Source organism: Elephantulus edwardii, unplaced genomic scaffold (genome assembly GCF_000299155.1).
Source record: "Elephantulus edwardii isolate Elephantulus edwardi_28Jun2011 unplaced genomic scaffold, EleEdw1.0 scaffold00060, whole genome shotgun sequence".
NCBI classification, from domain to species: Eukaryota; Metazoa; Chordata; class Mammalia; order Macroscelidea; family Macroscelididae; genus Elephantulus; species Elephantulus edwardii.
The window spans coordinates 10,042,837-10,058,824 of NW_006399810.1; the positions used below are offsets into that span (position 1 = coordinate 10,042,837).

Consider the following 15,988-nt stretch of genomic DNA (forward strand, 5'->3'; position numbering starts at 1 on the left):
AATGCTTTCAGTTTTAACTTTAAAAAATGCATCTATTTAAAATAATAATTAGTGAATAACTAGGCAGTCAGTTCAATTTCAAATCCTCAATGACTAACACTAGTACTTCTTATTTGAGATTTGTAGTTTAAGTTTCTGTTGAGAACTAATGTCAGGAGGTAGAAGGGAAGAGGGTGTTCTTTTTACACTAAAATGGAAAGACTTCTAAGATAAACATTTATGTGAATAAAGAAAGATAAAGAATAAAATATGTAATATCTTTTATGTAAGAAAGAGAAAAAATGAGAGTACAAATTTGTATTTGCATAAAGAAACTTGCACTGGTCGTAAGACATAAGTGGTTATTTATTTGTATTAGAGAAAGGAATTGGAAAAGAAAACGCTCTTGACTATATACATAAAAAATACTGGTTTGAATTGTGAATTGAGAATGTATTTGAGAATATATTGAAGTAATAAATAAATTGATGAATTTTTAAGAGACATAATTTGCAATATTAATTGACAGGGAAGTCTAGATAACTGTTTGGATTTAAAATTCTTTTTTTCTGATGAAAGCATTCACAATATTAAAAAGTATCTAAATCTTAATTGGTTATGTTCTAAGAGAAGAGAACTCTGGTGACCTGGTCCGTAAGGAGTTGCACTGCTAGCATGAAAATCCACCAGCTGTTTCTCTGAAGAAAGGTGGGCAGTCTCGTCCTTTGAGAAATACAGTTTCAGAAACTTAATAGAGTTGTGAGTTGGTTCAAACTTGATGGCAGTGGGTTTGAATGCAGGTTATATATTCACACACAATCTAAGAAGAACATGACTTCAGGATTGAAAAAATGTTTCATTAACAACCTGAAATATGTAATGAGTGATTGAGTGAGTGAGTATGTTATTGTAAAAAAACAAAAACCCAACAAAACACTAACATCAATCTTAGTATGTACAGAATTAAAGTTAAAGAGTAGAATATTTAAATAGTTATATTGGGGGGGAAAGCTTTAACCCTGTCAGAACACTGAATGGATAATATATTGCTGCTCTATTGATAAATTTGTGGACATGAAGTTTAAAAATGTGAAGTACTGAAATGTGGAGTGTTACCATGTATTTTACTATATTCATTTCTCTTTTGCTTACCTAGGATCACAGGACAGCTTCTTATGCTGTTCTGTTATTGAAAAGATGCTTTCTGTACTTGGACTAAAATCTTTTCTGTCTCAGTTGACCTGTGTGTGGTAACCTCTCATCATTCTTATTATCCCATCCAAATACTGACCAAGCCCAATCCTGCTTAACTTTCGAGATCAGGTTCATTTAGGTTTATATGGCCATTATTATTGTTGTTGATATGTGCCGTGGAATCATCTACGACTCATAGCAACCCTGTGCACAATAGATCTGAACTCTCCTATACTGAGCCATTCTCACTTTCTCAGACACATCTGTCTCTCTTACTCCAGTTACTGTGTCAATCCATCTCATCCAGGGTCTTCCTCTCCTGTGTTGTTCCCTCCACCCCTCCAAGCATGATGTCCTTCTCCAAGGACTGATCCCTCCTGGCCACATGCCCGAAGTGAGACAGAGCTTCAAAATCCTTACCTCCAGTTCCCCAGCGGTCCCGTGGATCTGTCTCTTGCTTCAACAGTGTTTGGATGGAACAGAGCCGGCGACTTACCCCCTTCCAGCCTCCGACTACCCTCAAACTTCACCTCCAGGAGTAACCTCGGGACCATCTCAACCATCTCCTATTTTCGGGACCAGCTAACACATTTTTTTGTTAGCCCTAAAACCTCGACCAACTATGAGCTCTCAGATCCATCAAAATTATTCTGCTGAAGCAGAAGCTGGTGTCAACCATCTGGTCAACCTCCACCTGCAGGCCTCTTACACCTCTCTCTGGGTTTTTATTTTGACCGCAGTGATGTGGCCTTGGAAGGCATGGGACACTTCTTCCGCGAGTTGGTGAAGGAGAAGCATGAGGGTGCTGAGTGGCTCTTTTTTTTTTTTCTGAGTGGCTCTTGAAGCTGCAAAACTAGCGTGGTGGGCGAGTCCTCTTCCCAGATATCCAGAAGCCATCCCAGGATGAGTGGGGTAAAACCCTGGACACCATGCAAGCAGTGCTGGCCTTGGAGAAGAACCTAAACCAGGCCCTTCTGGATCTGTACTCCATGGGTTCCGCCCACACTGGCCCCCATCTCTGTGACTTTCTGGAGAACCACTTCTTGGATGAGGAAGTGAAACTGCTGAAAAAGATGGGTGACCATCTGACCAACATTAGAAGACTGGGCGGCCCCCAGGCTGGCTGGGCGAGTATCTCTTTGAGCTCTCACCCTCAAGCACAACTAGGGGCCTGCTGGGACCTGCAGGGGGAAACCTCTGTGTCCCCCTGCCATCAGCAGCAGTCTTCTCTATCCCACCCTGATGTAGAATCTTATCCACCCAGAAGCCCTTCCCCAAGCCTTGGACCAAATGAAACAATAAAGCTTTTTGCAACAGCTTAAAAAAAATCCTTTCCTCCAGTAAGCAGCTTGGTTTCACCCTCTCCAACCCAGACTTATTTGTTCTCCTGGTGTGTTAAACACTCTTTTCCAACACCACAATTAAAAGGCACTGACTCCTCTTCTATCATCCTTAGTCATTTTCCAGCTCTCTGATGCAGAGCAAGTAATTTGCAAAGACTGTGGCTTGATTGAGGTGCTCTGTAGTCTCTAGACTGACATCTTTGCACTTCAGCACTCTGGAGAGATCCCTGACAACAGACTTTCCTACTCCAGTTCGTCTTTTGATTTCTTGGCTGCTGGTGCCAAGAGTGTTGATTGTGGAGTCTATCAAGCTGAAATTGTTAACAACCACAATCTCTTTTCTATCTGTCATGGTGTTGCCAATTGTCCCAGTGGTGAGAATCTTTGTCTTCTTGATGTTGAACTTCAGTTTCTGCACATTTTAAAATGTGTTTTTTCCATAGAAGACTGTTTATTAAGTGCACTCCAGAGGAATATCTGTTAGAATATCTATGGATACCCCTAATTTTGTTCATATATATATACATATACAAAATGACTGGATTGATTTATTACCAGGATCTAGCTTATCTTTTTTCATGGTTTGTAGGTAGGTGAGATTGTTGTTAGATATCATCAGAGGGATTCTAACCCATAACATCTCCATATGACAAGAGTAGAACAAACCCATAGAAATTTCATCTGTGATCATTTTAGAAGCAGACTGTCAGGAATTCCCCCCAAAGAGCTACTGAGTGGACTTGAACCAGTAACTTTTCCATTAGCAGTGGAGTGCTTAGTTAGTGCTAATGCCTTGAAGGTATAAGAATTAAGATAGTTTAGCCAGCAGTTGTTTGTAGGAAGCATTCTATTATTTGTGGTGTTAATATGAAGACATTCTAATTGTATGTGATACTTTTAAAAAAGAATTCTACTGAATGAGTATTTGCTTGCTTCTGACATATTCCCTCCATTCTTTTTTGTAGGCTTCTCTATAGCCTAGCCTTTAATGCCAGATTCCTGAGACATCTGTGGTTCCTGATATCATCTATGACAACGCGGATGATCACGGGGTGTGTATTGTAGAGACTTAGACATGGAGCTTAAATGCAGCAAAAGTGAAAGCTGGTGAAAAGGTGCTTTTAGGTCATACTCATACTTAACTTGTGTCATATTAGAAGAAAATTTCTAGATTATCTCAGTTTTGCAGAATAAAAAGCCTAATTGTACATGTATCTAAAAAACTATACATTTGAACTTTTTTCCTTATGAATTTAATTTTATTTTTTTTTTTAGGTAGTGAAAATACAGATTTGAAGCACATTTAACATTGTTGCAAGCATTAAAGCCAATATAATGATGTAGAAGTTAACTACTTTTGTTGCCATAATTTATTTTTTATATGTAACTATTTTCCTGATATAAAGATGATAATTTTTAACCTGGACATTTTAATTAAATATGAAATAAGTGAATTTCATGTTAAAAAAATCTTTCATGGTAAACTGACTCAGCCCACTATAATGTTGTTAATGCTCTCCTCTGTCAGAATCCTAAACTAATTGTTATTAGTTATGTAATTAATTGAAGACTGTACTTCCAAAATGAAACCTGTATGGTGCTATCTGTAAAGCACATAAGCGGTCACCACTGTTGACTACTATGAACTATGCTATTCCATGAAGTAAATAAAGGTGTGTCTTGGGCTGAGGAGCAGAAGTTTGGAAAGCAGTTTGTTTTTGTTTCTAGTTACAAAAGTTGGGAAGAAATTTATTGATTCATTTATTAGTTGAGGGAGGAAAAAAATTGATATATACACTCATTTGAAAAATCTCTTTGTAACATGTTAATGGAACTGAAAAATCTAGTGTTAAGATTTATAGAGTCTGAGCTTTTCAGTAGAAAAAAAATCATCACATACTTTTTTTAAAAAAAATTTAATTATTTTTTTTTTGTGTGCGTACCGTCGAATCGGATCTAACTGGCACAAGAGGAGATTCTACCTCCTTCTCCAGCAGAGCATCTGGTGGCTTTGAACCTCGCACCTTTGGGATTGCAGCACAGCTTCTTGCCACAAGGCCACCAGAGCTCCCCGTCACATGCTTCTAAGTTAATGAAGTTGTATAAGCTTTTAAAATGAAAAGGCACTTTTTGCTTCTTTGTACCTGTTTATCACAAGATTTCCTTTTTGCTTTCTGTGAGTCACATTTGACTCCTGTGTGAATTCTTCCTTACAAAAGGAACGCCAGTTTTTTAAGCATCACACTGAGTTACTTTCATAGAGGTTTCCTTTCTTTCCTGTCTAATTGTTTGAGTTTTAAGAAGGGAATAGTTACTGCTGTCCCCGAAACCAATGAAGCTCATAAAAGTTTAGGTATTTATCTGATGTCAGCAAGTGAGTGGTACAAGTAGAGATAGGAAACCAAGAATCATTTCATGTTTAGAAAAATTCTTTTCAAATTAAAAGGTAAGATTTTAATGGGTAAATCATTAAAAAAATAAAATGTAAGATTTTAGGTGGTTGTTTTGTTTCTGCATTTGAGCCACTTGTGACTATGCCGGCCTTGGCTTCCATGAATGATAGGTTTGTTTAGGGCAAAAGGAGATTGGGAATCATTAGGACAGGAAATTATCATTTGCTTTTAAGTGTCCCAGCTTAGCAACAGAGATACTGTCATAGTTCTGCCTGATAATTGCTTATTTGTTTATGGCATTGGACTCTTAGTGAGGAAATGGAGTCATGGTGTGTGAAAGAAAAATGAGATTATTAATTAAATTGTTAATATCTTATACATTGATATGGTTATATAATTTTTAAAACTAATTTTTTAAAAAGCAATTTGAAAACTTGAGTTTCTCTTTAATTGTTTAATATCTTGAAGTCTTTCATTTCATATGCATGGGAATATTGGACATTAAATAAGGAAGATCAAAGGAAAACAAGTGTTTTAAATTATGGTATTGGCAAAGAATATGGAATATACTGTGGGATCCAAAAGAACAAATAAGTCTTTCTTAGGTTAAGTGTAGCCAGAATGCTTTTTAAAAGCAGGGATAGTGAGACTTACTCAGATAATCTTAGTGCGTGTTATCCGGAGGGGCCCAGCCCAGGAGAAAGACATCATGGTGGTAAAAGAGGATTAGTGTGAAAATGGAAGACCTTATGAGTTGACATAGTAATTGCAACAATAGGCTCACACACAGCAGCAATTGTGAACATGCCCAGAATTGGACATTTTTTTTGTTCTGTCATACATAGAGTTGCTATGCATCAAAACTGGTTCGAGGATACTAAAAAATTGTGTGAGTGTATATGGGAGAGTGTGTACTTACGCACACACCAACACGTATGTACTTATTTGAGAATGAAATATAAAATGCCCTATTTTTCTGGAAATGCTTGTTGTTGTGTGCTGTGGAGTTGGGAAAACACCCTTCCATAGATGACCCCTGCTGCGAGTTTTCAGAGGCAGTAGGTATCATGGGAGGAGATTGCCCATATTGGTGGATTCGAACCATGGACCTTTGTGATTGTAGCTCTCCTCCTTACCACTAGGCCACCAGAGGTCATAAATGATAAACTTTGAGAATAATTTATCAGCAAAACTTGAGCAAGTACTGTTAAGCTTTAATGTGTGTAAGATTATCAGGGAACATGTTAAAATGCTTATTCCCTTCTTCTACTCCAGAGATTTTTATTGAGTAGGTGATGGCTAGAAGCCTAGAAATCTGTTTACTTAATAAGCAGTCAGGTGCTTTTGATAGAGATGGTTTATAGACAATAACTAAGAAACATTGTTCCTTGCTCTCATCAAGCAGAACTACAAATTCAATTATCTCCAAATAATAACTTTTTTTAGTACATCAGCCAGTTTCCTTTTTGTTAAAAACAGAGATGCATAAAAGCCAATTTTTACTCGGACAAAAATAAGCTTACATATTTTGTCCATAAGTCATCACTTTCTTCATTTAGCCCTTTTGATTCCTAGGCTAACATTGTATTTTATTGTCTTTATATAAGGGGGTGTTTCAGTTTAGACTCTGACTGTACCTGACTATAGATGAATATTTTTACTTTTCTTGCTAGTTAAATTTTTTTGTCACTAAGGCATTAAAGTGAGTGTGATTTATTCCTTTTGCTTTTTTGGTAGTGGTTTTAAAAGAACAAATAATTTAATGTTGTTAATTGCCAGGATCTTTTGTAAGGCTTTTTTATGCATACCAGTCTATTTGTATAGCAGATAATGATGATGATGACTTTCAAGTACAGAGATTATCTGCAGGATAAAAACTGGAAACTGGTTTATTATTTTTAAAATTTTATATTAATAGTCTTACAAATTTAGTATACACTGTGTTTCACACTGTACTTCGTTCACATTGTGTTTCATACAATCATTCACATTCATTATGCTTTATAAAATTAATCATTGAATTATGCCCATCATTACCCTGTCTTTCCAGATCCCCACCAGTTCTTTCTCATTTCTTTTACCTACCCCTCCCTCCACCTTGGTTTATACTTTTTTTAAATTTGGGAAACACTTCACATTAAGCGCTACCTGTTCCATATAATAAAAATATTCCCTTAAATAGTATGTGTTCATCAGTATTATCTGTTATTTTTTTTGTAGTTCTGCATTTAATGGCAAGGAAACCAAAAGGTGCAGACTATGACTTTTAATAATTTCAATAAAACATATATGACATTGAACTTCTGTGTGTCAGCAAATTTTTTTACTGAATGCTACTATGTGGATAGCCAACATAGTGATGGTGGGGAGTAACTCAGAAAATGGAAGAGAGTTCCTATTCTCACAGAACTTGGTAGTTTAGACGAAGCAATTATACAGTTAAGGCAGCCCCATGCCTCATTTAGCTCCCATAGAAACAGCCATTTTCTGTCATCCTGGCTTTGAAAATGAGGTAGGACTGTTGTATTTTGTCCCTTTTTGTATATTCCTTACAATGTTTTTATTTTGAGTGCACGGCTTTCATGCACTAATTCATTCAGCACAGTACTATGTAAGCACTGTGGCTCAAAATATGAATGTGAGATATTTGATCAATAAGGGCTAAAAATCTGACTGAGTTCCCTATTTGCAAAGTGTCTTTTATGGCAAAGCCCACCAAGGAGATCTTAGAGTTCTTTGTGTAGTTCATCCAAGCCCCAGCATACTGTACTTGGAAGGGGCTTTTGTCTGGCCTTACCTCTTATTTAATCTACTATGGGAGTGTTAGCCAGTTGGTTGGTAATGTGTGTCTCCTGACCGCATCTCATCTCATACATGCTGTTTATTGCTTTAAAATATATATACATGTGTGTGCACACAAACACACACATAGGCCTAGAGGTAAGGAATTGAGATGCCAACACAAAGGCACAAGTTTCGAGACCACCAGCTGCTCCATGGAAGAAAGATGGGCAGTCTCCTGTCATGTGTTTTACTGCTTCTAAAAACCTGCTGGAGAGTCTACTGTAAGTTGGTTCTGACTTGACAGTCCATAACAACAACAGCACAACATATTTATATGTGTGTACAGCTTTCAGAGACAGATATTCAAAGTATTGACATATTGTGGAAGTTGGAAGGAAATATCTTGCTACATAATATCTATTAACCTAGGATTGGTTTGGCTTGTTGTGGAAGACCTGTTGCTTTCTAGTCTGAAAAAAGCTTAAAACTGAACTTTCAGTAGCAAATTTGAATAAGACACTGGAGCCAGAATGTAAGCACCTGCCTGCCTTTAGAGGCAAGACTCCAGTGTGTTTTCTGACGGGAACCTGGCTGTTTAGTAGTCAGTAGGAGTAATTGCAGCTAGTAACTCCACTGACCTAGAGAAATAAGGCCCGAGGGAGAGAAATAAAAACTTTATTCCGGAAACTGCTGATTTGGGTTCAATATTAGAACTGTCTTGTATCTTCCAGAATATGGTTAGCTGATTATGAGACCAGAATGCCTTGCTGTTGTTACATTAAGTAGAGGGAGAATTTGAAATAGAAGGATAAAGAGACTGTTTTGACATAAAAGTAAAGTGCGTGTCTTTAATAAGTGGCATTATTTATATAATATTCTTCTTAGGATCTCAGCCTCAGGGCCACTGATTCACTCAGTAACTAAAATGATCCAAATGGCATAAAGTAACAGGCTCTTCAATAAATTTATGTGGGTTGGTGTAGTATTTTCATTAATTTGTCCTTTCTGTTGGCCTGTATCCTTAGTAGTGACATTATTTTGTCTATATAAATAAATATTATCTTCCTTGATTGTCTATTGTCATGTCTTAATTCATTCCCAAAGTAAAACTAATATTATATTCACTTTTTCTCTCCCCCCAACTCCAGGTCTATGGTGCCATTGCTTCAGGTGATATCAAGGGGTTCTCCTATGTCATTTGAAGATTCTAGTCGAATTATCCCAATCTTTTACCTTTTTAGCTCTTTGTTTAGTCATTCATTAATTTCCATACATGATAATGAATTCTTCGGTGATCCCATTGAAGGTAAGAGGTTTGAAAAAAATAAAGTTACTCTTTGTTCTGTGGCCTGTCAGTTTTAAATACTAGAAAACGCAACACTTGAGAGTATATTGAGAAATGGGGGGGGAGGGGAAGTGATAGAAAATTATATTATGTTTTTTTTTTCCAGTTGTAGGTCAAAGACAATCATCAATGATGCCTTTTACTTTAGAAGAGCTAATAATGTTATCTCGATGCCTTCGAGATGCATGCTTAGGAATCATCAAGCTGGCTTATCCAGAAACTAAACCAGAAGTTCGAGAAGAATATGCTATAGCATTTCAAAGTATTGGAGTTACTACAAATTCTGAAATGCAGCAGTGTATACAGTTGGAACAAAAACGATGGATTCAGTTGTTTAAGGTATAAAGTATTTATGTATATGTGTGTGTGTGTATTTTGTTTTCAGAGTTCAAATTTGTTTTGACTTGATTCTTAGAAGTAAAGAAATACAAGTGATAAAGGCAAAATATTTACTTTGGAAAACTTATTTTTATTTTATATATGCTTCATTATAAACTTACATTAATATTGTGTGTATCTGGTTTTTTGTGGTAAGGTAAAGTGTAAGTGAAAAAAATTGGAGGATACTTTGCAATTTCTTTTTATTTTTCACTAAAATATCTCAGTAGTTTTATATTTTTTAATACTTTTTAAATTTATAAAAATTTATAAAGTCATTAATGCAAGTTCAACATAAGTTATTTCAAAATACATTCTTTTTTCACTATGGCAAGAAGAGATCTTACGAGTTGCAGGGGCTGGAATATTGGCAGGAAACCATCACCACTGAGAATGTAACTACTGGGCTAGAAAAAAAAGAAAAGAAAGAGGGTGCTTGACTTCCCATGAAATTTCTGCAGCAAACACATCTAGTCAGCTAAAATTGCTCATTAAAGGGGTTAGAGCAGAAGAAATGCATTTTCCAAATTGAATGCTAGATTTACAGTCCGTTTAATACCAGCGACCTCTCGCACACTAATGTTCAGTTCGAGTCATCAGCTGTCCCTTTAGGTCTTTTATCACTGCTTTTGTCAAGCTATCTATTTAATTGAAAGAAGTTAATTGAATGAAAATGATCAACTAAGCTTGTATTAATATTGCTAATGGAACTTTCTTCTTGGCCATGTTTGGAGAAAGATGTCAAGCTAGACTTTAGGAAAGGCCCATTAATGCTTGCACTTAACCTGATGGGCTAATTAAGGAATGCTTATTCATTCTACAAGTCCGTGATAGTCTCTATCCAGCCCATTCTGCCTGATTTTACAACACATTTCACTTATGAGCATGAGCATTAGTAGCAGTGAGAGTAACTGATAATGTTTTGATTGCACAGAATACAGTACTAATGCATCATTGAATTTATAATTTGTGCAGATTGATGTAATATATGTTTGCACAATTTATTTTAATTACCTATCTCTCTATTCCTACATAAACTGTAAAGGTCACATATGAGTCGTTAGTATATCCATTTTTGAAGATTGGCAACTTTTCTACATTAAAAAGAGACTATTTTGTCTATGTGCAACTTAAAAGTGAGCCTCTGAGGACCAGGACTCTGTAGAACCACCTTGTTTTTCTGGGTCTCATGAAGTTTCTGCTTCGACATGATGGAGTTTTACCACTTTTCTCTTACTCTTTTAGTGGAAAATATGGAGTTTTCCTTCTGACTAGTTTCCACCTTATAATTTCTGACTCTCAGTGATTTTACTCTCTAATTCTTTTGTAATCTTTCCTGGCTATGGGTATTATGTTGGCATATGTGTTTTCCATTAGGTATTTAATTAAAGTCTAGGATCTTTGTTAATAAAGCTTTTCATTATGTAGGATATCAGGTTGTGTGTACAGTAACAGATAATTTCTTTGTTTTATAGCACCTTTGAGACTTTCATAATTTTCATGTGACAGATTTTATCTTTAGAACCTGGAAATATCTTTAGGTTAATAATCCTATGTAAAATATTTTTCCCTGGGATATTTTTTTTAGCTTAAACATTAAGTGTCCATTTTGTTATGTAATTTTTCTCCTTTATGCTTCAGAATGGCTTAATTTACTGATTATTGAGGTTTTTAAGAATTAAGGTGAAAGTTTACCAGTTTTGATATGTGTCTTTTTAAGGATTGAAGTTGAGTTGTTGCAGTGATCTTTTGAGTTTAGAACAGAATGGTTGTGAAGATGAAACTGTGCAGGATAACTGTTCTTTATTAGGAGAAAAAGAAAATGTTATACTACCTAGTGCTAAACTGGTGGCCAAGTGGCAAGTTGTTCTGGAGTTCCTAAGGCACACAGTTTAAATTCACCATCTGCTCTGTGGGAGAAGGATGGGCAATCTCCTCCTGTGAGATCACCTGTCTCTGAAAACCTGCCAGAGGGTCAGCTGTAGGTTGGTTCTGACTAGACTGAATGCAACAACAACAAAAGTGTTGAACAGAGACCTAACTTTAATTTTAAAATCCAGGAATAATCTTTGACTAGGAAAGAATCAACTGCAACTACTTGTTCCCATAAGAAGACATATTTAATGCCAAATAGAGACTTAAGAAGTGAGTGTTAATGTGTTCCAAGTAGTATTCTAAAAGCTTAACATATACTAATTTAATACTCAGAGCAGAAGATACTGAAATTATCACTGTTTAAAGATGTGATCACATAGGCCAGAGTGTGAACTCAGCTGAAATGTGCTAACATGAAATTTTAACAGCAGTAAATTTCATATACTGCAGTTAGTGCCAAATTTGAGTTGAAAACTTTAGTGTAAAATTAACCAATGAAGGCAAAAAACATGTTGCCAATGACTCCTACAGTTTATTGATTTTGGCGAGATTGCAGATGATAGGACCTGCCTCCTTCATCCACCAGCTGTTTTCATTTTGTAATACCATGAAGGTCCTCCTGAACTAATTTGTGTGAGAGGTTCAGCAGCTGATCACAGAACATGGAATTTTAAGTGGATAGAGTCATCCTTCATTGTCAGTGTAAGAATTGAGGTCAGTTTCAAAGCCCTGCACTGACACTGCTAAAACAGTTTGTGCATTTATCAAATTTATAAACTCCCTCTGAAGTTTAATTTATAGCTTTAATTGCTGGAGTTCTAAGAAGAGAAAGGAAATCCTGTTTTTATATTTGTTTTGTATACAACCATCAAGTTCATCACTGAAACTCACTAAGCACAGTGTGACAGAAACACCCAAAATAGGTGCTTATGCCTTTCTGGTTCTATGTGAGGAAAGGATGGGATAGTGTCCTGAATGATTCTTTTTGTTATTTGTGCTTTTAAGTTTCAAAAAGATCTTTTTAAAAACTTGAAAACGAACAAACAACCTTGAGGAATGGAGTGTAATATTAACATCCAGGCATTAACTGTCAGTATTAATCATTTATTCTGAACAGAAGTTGAAAATTATGAAAGCTGTCCACCCTTAGTTTATTTTTATAGAACTGCACCATATCTTTTTTCTTTTCTTAAGTTTTGGTTTTTTTCCTGTATATGTTGTAAATGAATATTTATTTAAGAAGTAATGTTGTACTCACTCTGGTGGCCTAGTGGCAAGAAGCTGTGCGGCAGTCCTGAAGACATGTGGTTTGAGGCGGTTCAGTGTTGTACTAATTTAAACATGTGTTTGAGAATATAGTTGTCTTTAAAAATATCAAGGATCATCTTCTTCTGGTAGCCTACTTTTAATAAGCTCTGCTTTAATTCCAAAGGCATGTGGTTCTGATCCACCAGCTACTCCATGGGCAAAAAAGATGGACAGCCTTCTCCCATGTAAATATCAATGAGTGAATACCAAAAAAAGTGAACTTGAGGATAGGAAGGGATATGAATGAATGAAACAATGAATGACTGAAAATCCAACTTTTCTATAAACTTTTGTTAAATTCACAATAAAAATTAAATGTATCAAGGGAAAATTTGTTGTTGTTGTTGTTGTGTGCTGTCGAGTCATTTGCGACTCATAGCGACCCTATGTACAACAGCCCTAAACCCCGCTCTATCCTGTGCCAATCGCATTGCCTCTGACACACCCATCCCAATTACCCCAGTCTCTGAATCAGTCCACCTCATAGAGGGTCTTCCCCTCCTGCACTGTCCCTCCACCCTCCCAAGCAGGATGTCACTCTCCAAGGACCTGTCCATCCTTACAACATGTCCAAAGTATGTCAGACGAAGCCCCAGAATCCTTGCCTCCAAGGAGTAGCCTGGTTTAACCCTCTCCAGGCTGAATCTGTTTGTTTTCTTGGCAGTTCATGTTACATTCAATACTCTTCTTCAGCACCACAGCTCAAAGGCATCAATTCTACTTCTATCCTCCCTAGTCATTATCCAACTCTCTGATGCATAACAAGTGATTGCAAAGATCATGGCCTGTATCAGACGCACCTTAGTCTCCAGAGAGACACCGTTGCTCTTGAGTACTTTAGAGAGGTCCCTAACAGCAGACTTTCCCATCGCAGTACGTTTTTAAATTTCCTGGCTGCTGGTGCCAAGAGTATTGATAGTGGGGCCGAGCAAACTGAAGCTGTGAACAATCTCAATCTCTTTGCCATCCATCCTGATGCAACCAATTGGTCCAGTGGTGAGAATCTTTGTCTTCTTGACATTGAGCCTCAGTCCATACTGAAGGCTGCAGTTCTTGACCCTCTGCAGCAAGTGCATGAGGTCCTCCTCAGTTTCAGCAAGCAGGGTTGTGTCAACTGCATAACACTGATTGTTACTAGATCTTCCACTAATCCTGACGCCACACTTCTCCTCATAGAGCCCAGCCTCTCAGATAATCTACTCTGCATACAGGTTGAAAAGGTGTGGAGACAGGACGCATCCCTGGTGTACACCCTTCCCAATTTTGAACCATGCAGTGTTACCCTGCTCTGTTCTGATGACTGCCTCCTGGTCCAAGTATAGGTTTCGCATTAGCACGATTAAATGTTCTGGCATTCCCATTCTTCTCAGAGTCAGCCACAGTTCGTTATGATCCACACAGTCAAACGCCTTTGCATAATCAATGAAACACAGATAGACAATCTTCTGGTATTCTCTGCTTTCAGCTAAGATCCATCTAACATCAGCTACAATATCCCTAGTACCCTGACCCCTTGTAAACCCAGCCTGGACCTCTGGCAATTCTCTGCTGATGTGCTGTTCCAGTTGTTTTTGGATAATCTTCAGTAGAATCTTGCTTGCAGGGAAAATTTAGGGCTACATAAAAAACCTTTTTAAATTTTATGACAGCAATAATATCATAGCTTTTCTAAATTCAAAATGTTTACCATATGGTTGTTATGTGCTGTCGAGTCACTTGTGACTCATAGCGACCCTATGTACAAGAGTCCTAAACCCTGCTCTATCTTTTGCCAACCTTATTGTCTCTGATACACCTACCACCATTGCGCAAGTGACTCAGTCAATCTCTTTGAGGGTCTTCCTCTCCTGCACTGTCCTTCCACCTTCCCAAGCATGATGTCCCTCTCCAAGGATTGGTCCTTCCTTGTAACATGTCCAAAATATGTCAGACGAAGCTTCAGAATCCTTGCCTCTAAGGAGCAGCCTGGTTTCACTTTCTCCAGGACAAACCTCTTTGTTCGTTGTATTTAACACCCTTCACCAGCACAACAGCTCAAAGGCATCAATTATCATCCCTAGTCATTTCCAACTCTCTGACATAGCAAGCATTTGTGAACACTGTGACTTGAGTCAGGTACACTTTAGTCTCCAGACTGATGTCGTTGCTTTTCAGTACTCTGGAGATGTCCCTGATAGCTGACTTTGCCAATGTGATTCGTCTCGTGATTTTCTAGCTACTGGTACCAAGAGTGTTGATTATGGAGCCAAGCAAACTAAAACTCACCATCCATAATGGTGCTGCGGCCAAATTGGCCCAGTGGTGAGAATCTTTATTTTCTTGTCACTGAAATTCAAACATATTGAAGGCTGCATTCCTTGACCTTCTGCAGCAAGTGCTTTAGGTCCTCCTCAGTTTCAGCAAGCAGGATTGTGTCATCTGCATAATGCATAATCTTTCCTCAGTCCTGATGCCACAGTCCTCATACAGCCCAGCATCCCAGATGATCTATTCTGCATACAGATAGAAAAGGTTTACTATCTAGGAAATAAATTATGATAGATTAGTATTTTCTTAATATCAAACATACACAAAGCCCATTCCTTAAGCACTGCGTACTCTCTGCTAGGCCTTATGATGACAGGGTTAAAAATAAATGCAGGCAGGTCTGCACTTTATATCAGCATATATAATTAAATTTTAACTAATTTCAGCCAGCACAAAGCTAAGAATTGTTAAGTATGGACAATTATAAAAATCTTCTTAAAATATTTAATTTACAAAAACTATGCTTTACCAATTGTGGCAGATGATTTCAGGACCCTTTCTGCCCTTCTGCTGTGCCTGCCGGGATTTCCTTATTTTTCCCTCAGTGGGGCCTTAGAACGGATCGCGCACTGCGGCCTTGGGACTCCACATTTACCTGGAATGTGGCGAATGATTTCAGGACCCCTTCTGCCCTTCTGCTGTGCCTGCCAGGATTTCCTTATTTTTCCCTCTGTGGGGCTTTAGAATGGATCGCGCATCTCTGAGAAGAATGGGAATCCCGGAACACTTTATCGTGCTAATGAGAAACCTATACATGGACCAAGAGGCAGTCATCAGAACAGAGCAAGGAAACACTGCATGGTTCAAAATTGGGAAGGGCGGTACGCCAGGGATGTGTCCTATCTCCATACCTTTTTTTAACTTGTATGCAGAACAGATTATCCGGGAGGCTGGGCTGTATGAGGAGAAATGTGGGGTCAAGATTGGTGGAAGATCTATCAACAATCTGCGATATGTGGATGATACAACCCTGCTTGCTGAAACTGGGGAGGACCTGAAGCGCTTGCTGCAGAGGGTCAAGGACTGCAGCCTCCAGTATGGATTGAGGCTCAATGTCAAGAAGACAAAGATTCTCACCACTG

The 15,988-nt window shown here is 37.6% G+C and overlaps 1 protein-coding gene across 1 annotated transcript in view; it reads left to right on the plus strand.

Annotated features, from left to right (window-relative positions):
* The window catches only part of UBE3C (ubiquitin protein ligase E3C), a 216,901-nt gene that overhangs the window by 87,845 nt on the left and 113,068 nt on the right, over window positions 1–15,988 (plus strand). Inside the window, exons 11-13 of the mRNA XM_006887657.1 lie at window positions 3,482–3,568; window positions 8,842–8,999; window positions 9,145–9,377. Coding sequence (XP_006887719.1) covers window positions 3,482–3,568; window positions 8,842–8,999; window positions 9,145–9,377 — 478 coding nt within the window. The remainder of the gene's footprint in view (window positions 1–3,481; window positions 3,569–8,841; window positions 9,000–9,144; window positions 9,378–15,988) is intronic.